Source organism: Thalia democratica, chromosome 6, assembly GCF_965202585.1.
Source record: "Thalia democratica chromosome 6, ktThaDemo2.hap1.1, whole genome shotgun sequence".
NCBI classification, from domain to species: Eukaryota; Metazoa; Chordata; class Thaliacea; order Salpida; family Salpidae; genus Thalia; species Thalia democratica.
In genome coordinates, this window is record NC_139170.1 from 60,924,658 (window position 1) to 60,945,031 (window position 20,374).

At 25.0% G+C, this 20,374-nt stretch overlaps 1 protein-coding gene and 6 non-coding genes across 7 annotated transcripts; 3 read left to right on the plus strand and 4 right to left on the minus strand.

Annotated features, from left to right (window-relative positions):
• Nucleotides 1-3,170: 3,170 nt before the first annotated feature.
• Trnal-caa (transfer RNA leucine (anticodon CAA)) lies at nucleotides 3,171-3,286 on the minus strand. The gene is made up of 2 exons: nucleotides 3,249-3,286; nucleotides 3,171-3,216 (listed from the first exon to the last, which is right to left on the minus strand). It is a non-coding gene; the product is annotated as a tRNA-Leu (tRNA).
• Nucleotides 3,287-7,297: 4,011 nt separating this feature from the next.
• Nucleotides 7,298-7,370, plus strand: Trnar-ucu (transfer RNA arginine (anticodon UCU)). Its single transcript has one exon. It is a non-coding gene; the product is annotated as a tRNA-Arg (tRNA).
• A 1,000-nt stretch (nucleotides 7,371-8,370) lies between these two features.
• Trnai-aau (transfer RNA isoleucine (anticodon AAU)) lies at nucleotides 8,371-8,444 on the plus strand. Its single transcript has one exon. It is a non-coding gene; the product is annotated as a tRNA-Ile (tRNA).
• Nucleotides 8,445-8,452: 8 nt separating this feature from the next.
• Nucleotides 8,453-8,524, plus strand: Trnad-guc (transfer RNA aspartic acid (anticodon GUC)). Its single transcript has one exon. It is a non-coding gene; the product is annotated as a tRNA-Asp (tRNA).
• Nucleotides 8,525-10,532: 2,008 nt separating this feature from the next.
• Trnar-acg (transfer RNA arginine (anticodon ACG)) lies at nucleotides 10,533-10,605 on the minus strand. Its single transcript has one exon. It is a non-coding gene; the product is annotated as a tRNA-Arg (tRNA).
• Nucleotides 10,606-16,762: 6,157 nt separating this feature from the next.
• Nucleotides 16,763-19,656, minus strand: LOC145839501 (uncharacterized). The gene is made up of 4 exons (XM_082947093.1): nucleotides 19,599-19,656; nucleotides 19,009-19,172; nucleotides 17,624-17,725; nucleotides 16,763-16,892 (listed from the first exon to the last, which is right to left on the minus strand). The coding sequence occupies exons 1-4, from the start codon at nucleotides 19,600-19,602 to the stop codon at nucleotides 16,830-16,832; spliced, it is 333 nt and encodes a 110-aa protein (XP_082803219.1). The 5' UTR covers nucleotides 19,603-19,656; the 3' UTR covers nucleotides 16,763-16,829.
• On the minus strand, nucleotides 17,779-17,851 carry Trnar-acg (transfer RNA arginine (anticodon ACG)). The gene has a single exon. It is a non-coding gene; the product is annotated as a tRNA-Arg (tRNA).
• Nucleotides 19,657-20,374: the final 718 nt, after the last annotated feature.

The following is a 20,374-nucleotide window of genomic DNA, read 5'->3' on the forward strand; positions in this document are numbered from 1 at the left end:
GCCTGCTGTGAAGCTTCATGTGAGGTTTAACTTGCCTGCTGTGGTGTTTCATGTGCGGACTAACTTGCCTGCTGTGGAGTTTGTTCCTCATCTTCTGCGTTGTGAAGTTCATCTTCAGCTTTTGAAGTTCTCTGTTCTTCTCACCAGCTGATGCTAATAACTGCATGAATAAAACAGTTAAAAACTCATAAAAGAAACAGAACATAAAACGGCTTTGAAACGTATATATCATACATAAAAGTAGTTATTATAAAAATATTATTGTGTAATTGAAATAAGTGATTATAATTTTATTTTAACTCACCTTTTGCCAGTAACTGTTTGGTGGGATTTGTTGTCAATTAAGCTTTTTTAAATAATATATAACAGTAGTTTTCAACCTTAAAATTATTCTTTGAATTGTGTAAACCAAATTTTTTTTTGAGACTTAATTTAGTTTAATTTTTCTTTAATACTTATAATTGGATGTGTTAAAAACAACTAATACTTCATGTATACGGATGATTTATATGTATAAGACAAACTTAGTTTATATTTAAAATTTTTTAACCAATAAATTATTTAACCATTATTTAAAATATAATCATATTTGAAATTTAATTCAAATTAAAATAAATATTAACAAATTGATACTTTGAAATTCAATAAATCTAACATAAACATCTAACACATGATTAAGTGATTTCTCATCAAAATATAAGTTTTAATGCCTTTTAACCTTATCTCTTAAAATTGTTATTTTGTTAGATTTTTATTAAACACTAACCTCACTGTGGCTAGTTTTAACAGACTTGAGTTCTTTCGATTGATCAGTAAGTTTTTGTGACAAAGAAATATTTTCATCTTTCAAGCTTGTAAAAGCGTGAGCGTATTTCTTTTCTATTTGCTCTATTTTTTCCTTGTAACTTTCTATGATGTGGTCCTGAAAAAATGTAAATTGTGCAAGACATTTAATTCAAGAGACTTTTAAAACTTATTGAAACTAAGTTTAATTTTATGAATGTATAATATTTTGTACCTCTACTGTACAACCTATTATAAAAATTAGTCTACAGTAAAACATGTATAATGGTTATAAAAAATTTGAAATACCAATTAATCTTTATAATATTTAAAATACAATACATGAGACTAAAGTTAGTTAAAGCTTCGTTTTTTCAATTATTAACAATTGATAATTATTCTTTTAATTTACTTTTATGAATAATATAATCACATAAATAAAATAAAAAGTTAAGTAAAACAACAAATAAAATATAAGTTTTAAAACTAGGTTCATTTAAATAAATTTTATACTTATTCAAAGTGATAAAACTATTATGTTGTATTGAAAATGTAACTAAAACAACAAACCTTATACAGGGAGTCTTGGGTGGTCTGAAATATCCAAAAGTTCATGGCCCTGGTACAAATGTCCATGATAACATCTGGTTTGTGGCCAACCAACGACATGGTCTTGTACCCTTCACTTGGGTTTAGGTTGACACGGACAAACTCGTATTCCTCCCCCTTCATTATGTGGCCACACACTGGACACTTGTGCTGTTGTACTGTTTGATTGTAAAAAGTATAGTTAAATACTTTATATATGTAGTACAAACTACACACTACGATTGTGTGCTGTTGTACAGTGAAATTATAAGAAATATTCATAAAAATTTGGTTTTTAAACAATTAAATAAGTAATCGAACAAGAATAGCCTAGAAAAAGCAACATGTGTGTAGTTTAAAAGTATTACAATTAAAATAAGATGTAACAAAAGCAAATTTACTATGAATATGAGCTTTATTTGAATATATAAGGTATAATAAAGCTTACAAAGCTAGTTTGAAATATTTGGAAGTGAAAATAAAGCCAAATACAAATATTTTTAATTACTTGGTGATAAAATTATACTTATACAATCAAATTTAGGCAAACATTTGTAGAGCTAAAGAGACAGGTAAGTAACTAGACAAAATAAAGGTACTTCATAACAATGTAAACAACGTTTTGTATATCTTTCTTATTTTTTAATGTTATGCTTTAGCCAAAATTAAACAAATAGTTTTTCAATTTGTATTACTTATTTTTAAAGGGTAGGCTTTTCACCTATGAAAAGTTAGAATGCTTTTTGAAAAAACCTTTATACAGAACATTTAGACAAAAAACCAATTTTTAATCTAAAATATAGATTCTAAAAATTAAAATTGTTCAGGAAACGTTAGATATATTTTATTTAAAAACAGATTAATTATTAACTAAGAATATACCCAACTTTGAAATAGTTCACCTTTAAAATGTGTATACAATGGACAGCAAAAAGCTATCAAAAATATAGCTTTTCTAAAACAAATCCTAAACAAAAAATACTACCAAATTAAAAACATTCAGAAAACGCGCAATTGAACTCATGCTGCAAAGCACATGTGTGTAGTAAGTAGTAGCAATTCTATTTTCTCACCTAAAAACTTATTGCCGTGCTCATTGCAGAAGATGTGTGAGCAGCAAGTCACCCAAGCGTGACCGTTTGACAGCGGCTTGCCACATTCTCTCAAATTGCACTTCAGTTCGCAGTCCATTGTTAAAAGTTAATTTTTTTATTTGCTAGTTCTGTGAAGTGGCAAAATATTAACAGTTGCACTTAACAAAAGGATGATTTACAATGACGTTTTTATTTAAACAACATTTGGAGTTTTTGATATTAACTATTTAAATAAAAACATTTAAATTTTGCTATTTTTTGAATTAAATAAGTATTTTTTTTTTCCATTTATAAGTCAGCATTTGATTTTTCAACAGCTAAACTTGTGTAATTTTAAACAAAAAAATAAGCAGTCTTTGCAAATTTGTAAATATTTGTCATTAAAATTGTTTATTAAACTGATTTTACATTATAATTTCATTGCTATGCTTAAAAAAGCTAATATATTTTATTTATTAATAATATGTTGGAACGTTTAAATCTTAAAAGTTGTTAAGTTTATAATTGAATTAAGTATTTTTATATTTTTTATCTATTTCAACTTGTAATTAATTTTAAAACAATGCACTTCATAGATTTAAGCTTAAATAATTATAAACTTTTTTATAAAAAGAAAGTATAAACTTTAAAGGTACAAAATACATTTTTTTAAGTTTAAACTTGTTAAAGGTACTACTAAAAACACTACAAAAGTACATAAAAATGTGTCAGAAGTGGGATTCGAACCCACGCCCACAATTGTGGACCAGAACACTCAGCATTGCATGGCAATGAAGCATTACGCTTGAGTCTGGCGCCTTAGACCGCTCGGCCATCCTGACTTGTGATAGAAGCAAATAGTATGCATATATAAAGCATACTGCATTAGTAGCATACAGTTAATATTAAAATAAACTTGCTTTTGGCCTTAACACAATTATATTGAATGCTTTAAACTTGTTTGAACAGTTGTACTTTTACTAGGATTTTTAGGTATTTTGTTACTAATTTTGTTTGCAAATATTGAAAACTTAACTTATGAGATATAAATCTAATATATAGTTTTAAAGTTATTATCTTTGAATTACAATTAAAAAATAAAAATTTCACTGCAAATGTATGTTGTATTTTATTTCAAAAATGACTAGTGAATAATAAATTAAGCACAGCATACTTTTTTCTTTTAGGACTAATTAAGTATTAAGGTTATAAATTTGTATACTTCAAAATGCAATTTGCATAAGAAAGTAATTTTAGTCAATAATTTTAAAAAGACATGTTATGACAAAAACAGATAGTAATTTTTTAATATTATTGTGCAACAGAAAATATATCACTAAAATTTTTAATAACTTACTATATAATTTAAATTAATGCTTAAAATTAACAATTTTGCAGTTCATTTGAAAATTTTAATAAAATACTTTATATATCAAGTCTAAACATTTTAATAAAAAATGTGTATAGATAATTTTATATTTTGAAGATAAAAAACCTTTTAAATATGAAATTATTCAAAGTAACATTTCAATTCTTTTTCATGCACAAAATTTTTTTATACCAAAAACTTTTTTTTAAGACTAAGAAGGTATAAAAGTAACTATTCTATGAACAGGTTGTTAAATTAACTTTAAAAGACTTTTTACAATAAATATAATATATTTAAAATACTATTATGTTACTTAGGTTTTACATACTTAATATTCAATATGACACACTAAAGTGCTTAAACTTACTTATCAGATCTTCTGAAAACTAATTAAAGATTTTATATTTGTAGGAGTTTTCATAATATAAATTATGTTTTAAATCTTAATGGACTAAACTTAAATTAATTTAAGCAAGTTTGTTTCTTAAAAAAATTATAAACTAAAATATTTTTTATGCCATGTTGTTAAAAAATAGAAAACTAAGTATATTTACTTTTTAATGCTTACAAATTTACCTTAGATTATTCAAGAGATACATGAAATAGTACACTTTACTTTTTAGTTGAGATTGTAACTGTTCAAAAACATAGGTTTATGATTTGTTGTGTATTTTAGTTTACTTTGCTTAACTTAGACATGTATAAATTTAAGATTGTTTATATTTTTTTATAAGCTTCAAATTTAACATGTTACACCTTTTTTTAATTTGCTTTTATTTCGTTTAATTTGCACAAAAAATGTGTACTTATCATCTTGTAAAAAATTGCAATACAATTTTAAACTTATTTAGAACATATTTTTTCATGAACTTTTTTCAAAAAAGTTTTTTACACCTTTCCAAGCTAAACATCACTTGCTCATAAGTGAAAAACCATTTAACTGATGGCAACTTTTACACTAGCCTCACTATTCACAAAAAATATTTTTTAAACGTTAAGCATGTAAGTTACAACACGTGCTAATCTACCTGCCAGTTCAACAACTAAGGTCATAGGGGGTCTATTTATTTTTATTTTTCTGTTTGATTAAGGGAGGTTACTGCAAGTTGATCTTAATATATATTAAATTTTTTATATTAGCTATCAAAAGCTTTTTACCCCTCAACAATATAAGCAATCAAAGCTAAAGAGTTCAATAAGTACCTTATGAAAGCAAAAAAAAGTATTTTATCATAATGATAATCTATCATGTTATTTTTTATGAATGTTTTGCGGCTCCCATAAGATTCCTATTGTTGCCTCTGACTTTGACTGCTATATCTTAAAAATTATTTTGAAATTTTAAAATCTGTTAAAAGCATTTTGCAGCTAAGCAAAAACTGTATAAAATAAGATCAAATTGTGAAAGAAGTGTTTTACCCCCCCCCCCCTATGCCCTCAAACTAAAAATTAGAATTTTTTACACCACCTTTAATTCTGCTTTTATTTTATTTTTTTAAATACATAAAAATTGTAACACTACATATATTTCAAACATTTAAAATAATATTCCCTAAACATTTGGTGTTTATGTTGAAAAAAAAAAGGTATTTTTTTTCAAGGAAATTGCATCTAAAAAAATACAGTCGATCCATACCTTTGTATTGGAAACTTTTTACATACATGACTACATCTCATAGTTAATTACCAATAAAATCTATCTCTTCCTTCATTTTGTAAGCAATCTTCTTCAAATTTTCAAAGAAAGTGTATTATTAAATTTCAAAAAGATTGAATGCAGGAATTTTTTCATTTTATAAATTAATTTTTTTATTAAAAAGAAACTACCTATTATTTTGTTGTTTTTGGTCTAAAATTTTTATTTTTAAATATTTTTAAAATTCCAGCATTTTAAAGTCTTTTAAATTATAAAAGAAAAGTTTCCTGAAAGTTTGAGGCTTTTAGCTGAAAAAATGAAGGAGATAATAGATATTAGTGTTTTTTTAAATTTCTGAGAAAATTGACCCTGAAAAATTTGCAGTCCATAATTTTGTATCTAAAATTTTTTTTATAAATTACAATATCTTTAAAGTTAAACAAGATTTTTTAATTATAAAAAAACTGGCTTGTAGTTTATACTTCAAGTTCATATAAGATCCAATGTTATTTTTAGTAAAATAATGTCCGCACCCCCCTATGCCTTTGACAACCTACAAATTTTCTGTGCCCAAACAAAGTTATAAATTGAAATGCAGCTTAGTTTCTTTTAGGTTAATACATATAAAGATAAGCTATTACCTTATAATTTATTTCAAAAACCAAGCAAGTATCAATCATAATTTTAGTTAAGTCAGAATTTTTATATTCATTAAAAATAATACTTTTAATATTCTTAGACCAACTTTCTAATATGTTCCTTTTTATTATTCATTGAAAAAATAGTCATCAATGAGTTAACCACTAATCAAAATATATCCTTTAATAATTATTATATGTTGGAACAATTTATTTAGTAATTTATACATGATATTTACTACAAAAAGATTGTGAGTATACTAGAAAATTGAAAAGTTGTCAAAAACTTACTTAATACTCCAGTAGCATCTTTTAGCATTACAAGTTTAGTAATAACTAGTAATTAACATTATTGAGTAAGTACAACACTATTTGTTAAAAGGTTTATTTGTAAAAAATTGAAGAAATACAAAAATGTGGTCACTCACAATTATGGTCAAGGGATTGGTGTTGAGATATACCTTTTGGTCATCAAGCTACACAACATTTAAGTAGAATTGTTATGTTTGTTTTACCTTAAAAATGTAAATTAGAACCAATATAAATTTTAGTCAACAGATTATGTCAATTTAATGGACATGTAACACAATTGTTTATTAAATTGTATCTTTTTTTTCTTTTTAAGCATAAGTTTTTTATTACATTTACTCATTGAGAGCTTGTGTGTTTACCTCTCCGCCCAACTAAGCTAATGTTGCCATATGTTATAATTAAACTTTTGTTGTTATACATCAGGGGTCGAGGTTAGTTTTATGAAAGTAAATCTAAAAGCTTATCAACATTGGTTCAATAATAGACAAACTACAGTTTTAAAAAAAGATAAGCAAAAAAAATTAAACTAAAATTATAAAATTAAAAGTAGTACTTGATTTTAGATGGTAAAAACGCTTTAGCAGAAAAATTTTCAAACCAAGTTAAGCCAAAATTTACATCAAACATTGATGCTTATTTTTATAACAAGTAAAAAAGACAAACAATTAAGCAAATTTAAATTTATCAAAAACTTTATTAATTTATAAAGAAATATATTTGACTAATACCATTAAAAGTATTCAAAACTGCACGTTTTACAAAAACTAAAATCTTTAAAACGGTTTTTCAATCCAAAAAACAGCACAAAAGTTTTTAACAGTTTTAACGCGTTAACCCGCAATAAAGACTATTCTACTTTTTTTGGTATAAATATTTACTATTTGGCCTCTTAGCAAGCGTCTCCGTAGCGCAATGGATAGCGCGCTGGACTTCTAATCCAGAGGTTCCGGGTTCGAGTCCCGGCGGAGATGCGCCCCTTTTATTTATTGCTTTTAATAATCAAGTTTTGTACTTAAAATTCTAATAAGGTTTGTATTGACCAATCAAGTTTTAATATTGCTATCTACTTTAATAAAAGTTGTCGAATAGAAAACAACTACTTTAAACTATGAAAGTTATTTAAAGCTTCTTTTGAATAACAACTAAGATTTTTGTATAGTTTTGTTTTAAGTGTAAAAATTAGACTTTTTAACTCACATTCAAAAAGATAAATACACATAATTAAAAATAAAAAACTTACCGTGTAAGAGATTTTCAGTAATGTCTAAAATTCTGAAAAAAACGAAAATAAAGTACGGACAATAAGGCTTACCAAAAATTAACAAACTAGATTTAAAACTAGTAAAAAGAACTAAACAGTTTTAAACTACTTACTGAGAAAATATTGTTTAAATTTATAAAACAGTTTATAAAAGTTAAAATCTAGTTGTATAAATTATTTTTTAATAAAAACAAAATTGAATAGTTAAAAACGACAAACTTAGGTTAAAAAAACTTGCAAATAAAAACTGCTAAGCATAGTCATTATCAGGTTAAACTAAAATTATTTTTATGAAACTACCAAGAAACTAAACTGTGAAATGTACTTCTAATTAAAAAATATTATTTTATCATAAATATTAATTCTATTGGCTAAAATATAATATTAAAAAAACATTGCAAACTTTGAAGTATAACTTACCGATTTTTATATAAAGTCTTCAATTCTAAGATAGGCATATATTTACATCTAGTACATTATTTCCGTTAAAATAATTTAAGTTGCTAAGTGTGAGTTCATAAAATGAGGACAGGAAAAAGTTATTCATTTCATTTTTTATCGCTAAAACTATAACCCAAAAACTGCTTAGAGCACAGAAGTGTAATTTGCAAAGCTTCAATAAAGTACTTAATATCAAGTGCTATTGACACTAGCAACGCGAAAAAGAAGCAATTAACTTTATATAGCATAAGTTTAGCAGCTAGACGTGTGGCCGGTTAGCTCAGTTGGTTAGAGCGTCGTGCTAATAACGCGAATGTCGCGGGTTCGATCCCCGTACTGGCCACATATCCATCCTCGTTAGTATAGTGGTGAGTATTCCCGCCTGTCACGCGGGCGACCGGGGTTCGATTCCCCGACGGGGAGTTTATCTTTATACTTTTAAAAGCATTTAAACCTAATTATAGTTTTTTTTTTTATCTATTGTTCTGTATTTTTTTTTGAAAAAACATAAAAAGATATATAGAAAATTGGAAATTTAAAATTTTTTGTTATGTGTAAAGTATCATGTTTATATATGTATACCAAGTTATTGACCATCTAACCTTTATTAGTTACTTAATAAAACATTTGTTTAGAGAAAGCCTAAGTATTCAATCTAAAAATATATTAGATCACAAGAATATAAACTTAATAAATTAATAAAATAAAAACAAAAGTCTTATTTAATTTATTAATTAACATATGAATTAAATGCTCAAATCTAATCTTTTTCTACTTTATAAGAATATCTTAACATGCAAATGAAACTAAAAATATAACCAGTTATTTTAAGTTTCAATTTTTTTTAAAGATCTAGTTGTATAACTACTTTTTAGTTAAGCTTTAAAAATGATGTGAATAACTTACTTTATAATAATGTTTTCAACTAGTTTTTAACAACAAAAATCATATATTTTTAATAGCAAAAGAACTGCAATCTATACTTTTTTCTAAATACAGATCTAAGAGTTTAGACAGTGGTAATTTATCATACAAAAAAAAATTATTAACAATATAAAAAAAAATTTCCAAGTTTTCTAAGCTTTTGACTACGAAACTTAATTAAAAACGATAGTTATACTTTTTATTGTAGCCAAATAATAATATTTAGGACTGGGTTGTGTTATTTATGATTCTTACAGGCTACGATCATTATTTTTAAATGCAACCCAGTTTTTTTCTAATTATTAAAAGATTAATTTTATACTTTAAAACTTTTATAATTTGTTTTGTTGTATTGATGTTTAATTATAGACTTATATTGAAAGAAAAAAATTGAAGTAAAGCAAAGTGAGTATCATTAAGTTAATATTCAAAATTTTCCATTTCATTTTAAAACACAAACAAGTGCCTATATAATTTAAAACAAAAACTATTCTATATCTTTGACTTTGTTTTAATTTTATTATGGACTTTGTAAGTTTTAAAGAAACAGTAGTTTACCTAAATTGAATAAAACTGATAATTGTTAAACTAACTGTTGTGTAAGTAAAAAAAAAAGTTTAATCTAGATTATTATTTTTATAAATAAAAAGAATCATAAAAAGTAATTGTGTTTAATTGTAAGACAAGTATAAAAAGTAATAATTAATTTAATGGTCTAATAAACCAAAAAAAATTAATTAAAAGTTATAAACTTTATGATATAAATTTATTCATGCATATTTATTCATAAGAAAAAGAATTGTAAAACCTCACAATATAATTACAGGTTGATTACTAAAAAAGACATAATCAATTAAACATTAAGATGAAACAGTTTACGATAAGATGAAAGAGGTCAGAATTTTCATTTAAAATGAAAATTCAATTAAGTAAATACTGCAAATTAAACCAGTAAAGTATCTAGTGAACTAGCATGTTACGATTTTTTGCCGAAAGGTTCCTTTGTACACCAGGTCATCAGACCATACTTTTTGAGTCGATTGTTGTTTTATTTTTAAATAGCACGTTATGACTTTTTATAACTTTAAACTCTTCTAAAGTGTTCAGTTTCTTTGACAGTTTTTCCATCTTTCAAAAACTCGCTCCTCTGTTTAAATCAATAAAATAATGAACAATAAATATTATATGTATATATTGACAAGCAAACTAACTGCAATGTATTCATCGTTACCCATGTATTCTCTTTTATGACATCGTCATATGTACTAATTATTTTTTTTATATTAAACAAGACCAAAAAATATATGTTAATAAATACATATTCTATCTAACTTTACTTACGTATACTAACCGCAATGTACTCATCATTGCCCAAGTATTCTCTTTTATGACGTCTTTTTATTCCGTCCATTTCAAATTCTGCCCACACGTCAACAAACTCCGATCGTTTTAACTAAAAATTATTGAAAATAAATAATTAAATATTAAGAAACAAAACTAAAAAACTTGACCACGATGGGACTCGAACCCACAATCTTCCGGTTCGTGGCCGGACGCCTTATCCATTGGGCCACGCGGCCGGTCGAGTGAGAATTAATATTAGCGTATATAATTTATAGTTAAAAGCGTAGTCTCTTACGTCATAATGCAATTTGCATTTTGGTCGCACATACAGCTTGATGAACTTGTTGTTGTATACTTTTGGTTTTAAGTGCAATTTTTACAATTCTTAACTAGTATTTATAGAAAATACAATTATTTTATTGAAAAGAATTTTTTTACTGTATTGATATTCAGTTGCAACTACTGTCTTATTAAATCGGAATACCAATGCATTAAAATAGATCCTTTTTGTGTTTTGAAATAGTATAAATATTTCCTAGTTATGTAATGTAGTAATTGCTATCAAATCAATTGTTTTTTAATTTTTTCATGTAGTGGTTAAAATACTTATTTTTATTTTTTGCCACAAATACTCATTTTAATTACTATTCGGCAGAACTTTCAGAATTAATAAAATAAAGATTTGTTTGTTTAAACTTAAAGTCTATGGTCAAGTAGATATGTAGCAATTAGCTGATAGAAATCTAGCAGTTTTGCTGTTCTACAAAGTTGCCGTAGTTTTTTTTAACTTTAAGTTTGTAAGTGTCGTTAAGAATGTTTAAATCTTCATGAATGTAATGAGTTAAATACAAAAAAGTATATTTTTTAGGGCACTTAATTAAATTTTTTTTTTCTATAGGTTTTGATTTGAACTGACTACAAAAATCAGGTAAAATTAAAACTATACTGTTGGGTAAACAACTTTACAATAAAATTTAACCAATAGTATACTACATATATTAAGATAAAAATTTATTTATTCTCATACTAACATTAACTTGTTTTCCATCCGGAAACTTAATTGTGACGTCATCACCGTTGCTAGTGGTAACAATGGTGCACCCGTTTTTCTTCGAGGTTTCCACGTAGCAACCATCACCCTTCTTTTCCATGGTAACAGTAACCTTGGCATCCTCTTTTTAGTATTGTTTGAAACCTGATAATTTATATTATAAAAAAAAAACATTGTAAGAAGTTTATGAAGTTAGAATAATGCAGGTGTTTTCGATCTTTACACTGAAAACTACTATTAATAATGGTGGTATTAATGTACACTGAAGTTTTACGATTAAATATTGTAATATTATCTTCTAAAATCAAGTAATGTTTATATTGGTTTTAAAATTTTTCTAAAACTTATGTGTGCAAAGTTACTACCAATAGTTTGGAAATATTAATCTACAAAAAGGTGTTTACTTAAACTATTTATTGTGTTCTGAAACAAAAAAACTCAACTTTTAAACTGCTTACTTATATCTAAAATATAACAAACATACAGAAAATCAAACCAATCAACCTGTAGGCTTCGCGTTTACCTTCAAACTTGTACCTTTCAAAATCACCTAACGGAAGTCCTTCCATATTTGATTTGTGTTTATGTATTGTTAAGATAAAAAATATGTAACAAGCATTTATATACTAAACTGTAACAATAAAATCGGCTAATAGTGGTAAACCTTCCATTTTTATATGTGTATTAATTACTAAAAAAAAATCTAGCTAGTTTTGTCAACAGCATTGCGAGATGAAATACTTTTTAATGATGTTTCAAACTAATGTGTTTTTGTTTAAGTCTTTACTACTATAAGTATATTTTTTATATTTAACGTTTGTAGATGTTTTAAAAATTACTTTTAAATTAATACATAAACTACAAAAAACTACAAAACAACAATACGCACTAAAAATGCATATTTAAAGCACTGTAATACAGTGCTTCTGAAATGGGGTTCCGCGGAACCCTAGGGTTCTGCGACGCCTCTCAGGGGTTCCGCGAAGCCTTTCGAAATTAAAAAAAGAAAATTTATTTAATTAAACATTTTTGTAAAATTAAAATTAGGGGTTCCGCGGAAAAGTTGAACTTTGAAAAAGGGTTCCGCCACTAGAAAAAAGTTCAGAAGCACTGCTGTAATACTTATACCTGTATTTTTAAATCACTTATTTGATAGAACTTTAGAAGTGTCTATTTAAATAAAATGCTTTTATTAAGCATGCATTTGTTGTAAACTTCGATAAGAAAAGCAGACATTAGATATTTTAAATTAAAGTTGAGTTAATTGTTTTTGAAATTTAAACAAACAATATAAAAGCTGAAGAGACTTTTTTTAGTTTATGTTTTTGTCCTACAAAATTGTTGTACTTATCTGAAGTTGAAATGTTTTCTTCACAAATGTTAACTACTTTTTTTTATTTTTTGAAAATGATTAAGAAAAATATACTGAATTTAAATTAAAAACCATGGAAAATACTTTCAATACTTTCAAACTAACTTATAGTAATGTGATAGTGAAGCTTAAAATCAATAATACTCTTTTTTTCAAAATTCTACACAAAACTATCATCGAAATAAAATAAATATGAAAACATATAAAATGTTATATCACAAACAAAAACAAACACAATTTTGTTAACGGTGCATAATTGCAAAATAACTGGTGCCGTATTAATTGATAATTTGTTAAGTTTAATTAACTAGTCTTAAGTAAAAATTTAACATATATGCTATTTAATTTATGTCTATCATAATCCGAAAAAAAGTGATAAAACTAGATAAATTAAATTAGTATAGAAAAACTAAATGTGTCATAGCATATAAAACCCGTATTAAGCATCGTCATTTTATGTTATAAATAGCTTTTTAAAACACAAAAAAAGCTATTTGTACAACAGGTCTTACCGTCGCACACCCGTTTTTCTGAAAATAGTTACTCGATTTTATTCATCTGTATTAGTTAAATAAACTTCGTCTTTTAAGGTTATGTTGTTTTTGCCTAAATTTGTATTGATAATTTAACTTCGACTTTATCGTATACTACTTGGAAATAAATTTTTTGAAGTTAACAAAATTTTTTATTCCAAATAGGGTATTAGCTTACTCATTATATTAACGCAGGCCTGGTTTATCTATAAAGTTCTATCTTTTTAAAGCTAACATTTTATTAGTACCCTATTTTAAGATCCACTAAAGACTATGTTTATTAATGAATCTAATAGAACTTACTTGTTAAACTAAGATATTTTGTGCTTAAACACTAACTATAAACTTTTACAATAAGTTTGCATGGTTTTGAACTTAATTTTATCGACATAAATAAATTTACCCTATACAAAAACTGCAAATAATAATACAACAAAATTAGATAAAAAAAGCAACAGAATATAGCTGCGCGTAGCTAAAAGCTAATGAGCAATTTCTTAACGTTATCTTGAAATAAGTGCACAGTTTCGGCTGACTATGGCGCCAACTGGCGAGAATCGATTTCTTTACACTTTTTCTCAATTATGTTGTAAATAGTAAATATATAATCACATGTTTAGGTAACTTTATGAGCTTTATATGACGTAATAAGTTTACTTTTATAATTATTTAGTTTTCGCGTTCAGTGTATTGTGAAATCTGTTGAATAAAAAAGTTTTCACAAAAGATTTAAAAAGTCACAAAGTTTAAAACAGCTGTTTTAAAAAGTTGCGCCAATATGACAAAACTAAAATTGATATAACATTTAATTGACGATGATTACAATGAATAATCGTGTGTATATTATATAAGTGCACAACAATTTAAATTCGGACAGTTCAAATTCTGAAAATTCAAATTTTTATTTTTTTAACGGCCACTAATCTAAAAGTAAAATTAATTTAACAAAATAAAAAATACATGTTTAGGTTATACTTAATACTTACAGAACATTTTTTTGATCAAAACTTTTTTAATACTTTTTGAAATACGGCAAAACTTGTTTAGAAATATATTAATTTTAAGTGATTTTAAACTTCTTTTTGAATAGTAATTATTTTCAGTTTATTTGTTGCTGACATAGTCGTATTAATTGAATGTACAACAAGTTTATTAAAAAAATATATTATATTTTGAGTTATGTTAAGTTATACTATATTTTTAAGAATTTGAATTGTCGGATTTTTAATTGTTATGTAACCATCTTAAGTAAAATGAAAAAAATTTGTTATACAGTGCTTATTCACTTATCCGGACATGTTGGTCAAGATTTTCATGTAAAGATGTCCGGATAAGCATTTTTCTGGATAAGTAAAAAATATCACATTTTTATATAAAATAATATAAATACTGTTTGTTATGCAATACATACCAAATAATAAAAGCGTTGTATTTAAACAAATAGTATTTATGAGTAAGATGTCATGTTATGACAAATAATAAAAGCTAAGTTTCAGGTTAGCTTAATAACTTAATAAAATTAAAACAGAAATTACCGAATTTATTACTCTACAAATGTTTAATGTTTTTATAACGATCACAAGCAAATATGCTGATAAGTGACAATGGTTAATACTATACATATAGTATAAGGTAAGTAATTAGTCAAACAAGTAATTTTAATTAAACAATAAAGATAAAAGATTGAATTTAGTAATTAAGCTAAATTAAATAAGTAACAAACTATTAACATCAACGTATAAAATAACAACAACAAAAAAAAGAACAAAAAACTAAAACATAAAACCAATTATAAAATTACGTATAAAAACATAGTTAGGTTAATTTTAAACATAGCTAAACAGTTAAGATTTCAAATATTGTAAAGTGCCTGCGTTTTTCTTAAATTCGGATCTCAAGTTTGACAGTTTACAAATGTCTACGAATGTAATTTCAACTTTGTCTAGATTGCAGAGTATGCATATTTTGCCTGTTTTATTTTGATTTTGGATAATCTTCCATATATTGATTTTTTTTTCAATATACGTTGTCATTTTTGATTTTGTGTGAAAATCTGCTTAATTATTTTTTGTTTTATTCCTAAAGTATGTGCACTAGATTTCCTGAGTTGCACATGAAAAGCTAAAAAAAAAAGTCTTAGGTGTTTTAAATGGTAGTTTTTTGAGTAATCTTGTTGGAGGGGGCTATAGCCTTTTTTTTAAAGGGGGATATTTGAAAAAAAAAATTGTAAACCCTGATTTAGAAGGCACATTAATTAAATGCTGACCTCAAAGTTTTACAGTGTCTACTACTGTTTGAAAATTAGAGGTAGCATCATTTTATCTTGTAATCTAAAAATAACGTAAAACTAACATTCCGATTTTAAGCGTTCGAAGATTTTAAAAAATAATGTTTATATAATTTTGATCATGAACAGCAGCATTGGCATTGTAATTGTAACAATAAACCAATTAATTGACTATAAAAGATTCACTGTATTTAACTCTTTTAGCAATCACTAAGTTTTTTTTAGTATAACTTCAAAGTTGTTTTTGATCAAAATTTATTGTAAAATTTAGGACTAGCAACTGTTTTTAAATTTAGAAATTTTAGAAAAAAAGTTTTATTGAAATTTAAAATTTGTCAGAAGTGCCGTATATGTTTTTAAGTGTCAATAAATTTGATATTAAAAACGTTTCTGCTAATAATTTAAAGAATAGCATTTAAAATTTTTACTAAATTAGAGCTATTAGTAGTGACACAAGTGATTAAAAATTAAGAAATTTGTTTTTCAAAGTTTTCTTAGCTTTTTGCAACAAAACCGGATTATAAACGATTATATCTTTTCATTTTGATAGACTTTATAAATATTTTTTCATTTAATTAAACTTTTCAAATATAAATAAACAAGTTTTTTTTTTTTCATATTTTTTATTCATTTAATTATTGATTGTATACTTAATTGTCAAAAGAAAACTAAGTAGGACATAACAACGTCATTAAGTTATTATCAAAAATATTATTTTCTAAATAAAATATTGAAATGCATATCGAACTTAAAACATAAACTATCTCATAACTTTAGTATTCAAATTCGAGTTTATATGAAATGATACAGACTTCATGTAAATACTTTAAAAAAAAGTAGTTTACCTAAACTCAATCAAACTGAAAAATATTTTTTACCACAAACAAAGCTTTTAGATTAGTTATTTAGTCAAGAATATTAATAAAAGTAAAAGATCGTGTACTTTAATAAATAAATAAACACATATACATCAACTTACACCATTCAAATTGGTTTAACAATTGTATTGATAAAATTACAAACTACTTTGAAAAAATCGAAACAATCATGAATTGAAAGTTTAGATTAAACCTTCTATAATAAAATGAATTAAAACAAATTTATAAATTATTATAAAAGCAAAATTTAGTAAATATTGCAAAAATTGATATTTTATAATAAAACATATTACAACGCTAAATAAATTTATAATTAGATAATAAACTGTTTAAAAAAATCTAAGCTCTTCTGTAGTGTTCAGTTTCAATAACAGTTTTCCCGTCTTTTGAAAATTCACTCCTCTGTTTAAAACAATAAAACATTTAAATTATTTTAGATACATTTGTATTTAGGCCTTTAACAAGTAATTACTCTAACTAGCAAAAATTACGGAAACGCTTTATCAATGAAAGTAAAGTTATAACTTTTAAAAACTTAAAAAAACAGTAGTAATAATAAAACTTTGTTTAATTTTTTATAAATAAAAGAAAAATTTAAGAAAATTATTAAAGTAAAGTATTGATAATAACTTTTTTCCAAGCAAAATTTTTGCATCAAAAACTCTGTATAAACAAAAACGTTTATGTTTGATATTGTTTGACTAATGTCCCAATAATTGTGTCTAGTATGAAAGTATTTTCAAAGTAAGTTAAAGTTTATAAAAAACGGATTTGTGCAAAAAGTTTATAAAGTTAATAGTTATGTAATCGTGACGTAGATTTTTCTTTCTTTATTGAATTTTTATTTGCTTTGAAAAAACTCAACAAAATTAAAAAAAACTGCAGAAAAAAGTAAAACTATGTATATTTATAGCAACTTTTTAACATTGTTTTTATAATGATATATATAAAGTTTTGCAGCATTTTAGTTGTAAACAAGCACTTTAATAACAAATTATAATACAATCTGTTTAAATGCATTATACTTGGACCAAAATATACTTATCATTTCCCAAGTGTTTTCTTTTGTGGCATCTTTTTATATTTTAAATAAAACCAGCATGTAAAAATATATGTTATATAAATAAACTAACTGCAATGTATTCATCATTGCCCACATATTCTCTTTTATGACGTCTTTTTATTCCGTTCATTTCAAATTCTGCCCACCCATCAACAAATTCCGATCGTTTTAACTGAAAATTAGTGTAAATAAATAATTTAACAATAAGAAACGAAATAAAAAGAGTGACCACGATGGGACTCGAACCCACAATCTTCCGGTTCGTAGCCGGACGCCTTATCCATTGGGCCACGCGGCCGGTCGAATAAGAATTAATATCAGCGTATTTATATTAAAGTGAAATGCGTAGTCTGTTACGTCATAAAGCGTTTTAAGTTAGTTGGTCGCACATACAGTGTTGGTTTTAAGTGTTACAACTATAGTTCTCATGTTTAGTTCAAAAATATATAAATACTTTACTTGAAAAATTCTTTATATAACAATGTTTGACTGTATCTTCAGTGAAGTTATAACTAAGTTCTTTTTCCGGTTACATGACAATTCAAATTAGGACAACTCAAATTCCGACAATTCAAGTTCTTGAAAAATTAGTTAAAAGACTATATCCCAAAAAGTAATACAAGTTTGAAAAAAATAAAAATGTATATGTAGATCTTATTAATATCTACAAGCCGTTTTATATTTTTGGCCAAACCTTAAATATTTTTAAAAGTATTTTAAAACTACTAAAAATAACTATTCTTTTAACTTTATTTAAGCCATATCTCAAAAAATTCTTAATGCTTTGGAAAAAGGAAAAAATGGCGTGTAGATAATAAAAGGACCATCATATATATTTTTATATTTGACAAATATACATTACATTTTTAGTTGTGGCCTTTTATTTTTTTTAAGAACTGAATTTTCGGAATTTGAATCGTCGTGCACCCCTTATTCCAATGGACAATTTATACTTTAATATAAATCTTGTTTTTCTTATAAAGTCGTATAAATAGTTTTTATAGTTTATTACAAACAGCTAGTTTAATGGCTGTTAAAGTTCTTATTTGGTTAACATAATCTATAAAAAAACAGGTCCATAGTACTTGTTAACATACCAGTTATATGTTTTTATTATTTTTACGTTTAAAATTGTTTTTATTTTTATTAAAAGCACTTAAATATTTTACGCAGTTGCCACAGTTAAAAAAAATATGAATATCGAATAAACACTTTTTAGTTTCAACTTAAAATAATAGTGTGACGATAGAAATCTAGAAATTATTAAGATAAAACTTATTAAGTGCATAGAGTAAACAATATTGTCCATACTATCTAATTAAATTAACAAAATGTAAAATTTAAACAAGTTGAACTTTATATGATAATTTAAAAATAAATAACTTCCCCACACTACCACCAACAACATGATTTTCAAATTTAAAGTATTAAAAACTACAATATTTTTTTACTAACATCAACTTGTTTGTCATCCGGAAACTTAATTGTTACGTCATCACCGTTGCTAATGGTAACAATGGTGTATCCGTCTTTCTTCCAGGTTTCCACGTAGCAACCATCACCCTTTTTTTCCACGGTAACGGTAACCTTGGCATCCTCTTTGTAGTATTGCTCGAAACCTGGCAATTAGTATTAGAAGGTACATAAGAAGTTCAGGTAATGAAGTCAGAAAAACGCAGTTGTTTTCAATCTTTATACCAAGAAATTTAGACTTTAGACAAAACTACTACTAATGACAAAATTAATGCCATTAGCAGTTTGTGATGAAATTTTCATGTGGAGATTCTAATTTTACCTTCTAAAATAAAGCAGTGTAGTTATTGGTAACAAAGTTTTTCTGAAATTTAAGTGTATAAAATTATTAACAATGCTTTGGAATTATTATTTTGTAATAAAAGTATGAACCTAGATTATTTATCATCTTCTGAAATCGAAAATTCAGTTTTTAAATTACTTATTTATATTTAAAACATACCAAACATAAAAACAAACTTAAAAACTATTTTTTTACTTCTGTTTAAAACATACCAAACATAAAAACAAACCCATTAATTTGTAGACTTCTCGTTCACCTTCAAATTTGTATCTCTCAAAATTACCCAATGGTGGTGGCCCTTCCATTTTTATCTAATTTAGTAATAATCTGAATAATATTACATTAAGTGTTATTATATTAGGTTTTTACTTAAAGAATAGTTTTTATATTTCATGGAAAATATTTATGTTTCATATAAACTTCAAATTAATACAAACTATAAAAATGACCTTATGCATAAAAAATGTATGTTTAAAACATTGTTACTCGTACTTAATAACTGTTTTTTAATGTCACTTATTTATTAAGCTTTAAAAATGTTTGTTTTAATAAAATGATTTTATCAAGCATGCTATTGTTGTAAAGTTTGAATGAAAAGCAAACATTTGATACTTCAAATAAAAGTTAAGCTATGTGTTTGTATAAATTTAAACAAATTATTTAAAAGCTGTAGACAATTTTTATTATTATTGTTTTTGTCCTACAAAATAGTTGTATTTTTATGAAGTTAAACAGTTTTATTCACAAATTTTTATATATTTTTAAAATGGAACATAGAATTTTTCTTTTAAATTAAAAACATGAAATTTTTTTTTTAAAATTAAAATAAAGTAATGTAATAGCGAAAGCATAAAACTAAAAAAAATAACTTAATTTTCTAAATTCTATACAAAGCTATCATTGAAATATAACAATTACGCTTAGAAAATCACATAAAATTTTGTATCTCAAAACAGTTTTGTTGGTTTTTGGTGCACAATTGCAAAATAATTAGTGCAGCTTGAT

Coding starts and splice junctions, on each gene's coding strand:
- LOC145839501 (XM_082947093.1), bottom strand. Junction 17,726..19,008: donor CGGATGACAAACAAGTTGAT/GTTAGTAAAAAA, acceptor ACTAATTTTCAG/TTAAAACGATCGGAATTTGT. Junction 16,893..17,623: donor GCAATGATGAATACATTGCA/GTTAGTTTATTT, acceptor TGTTTTAAACAG/AGGAGTGAATTTTCAAAAGA.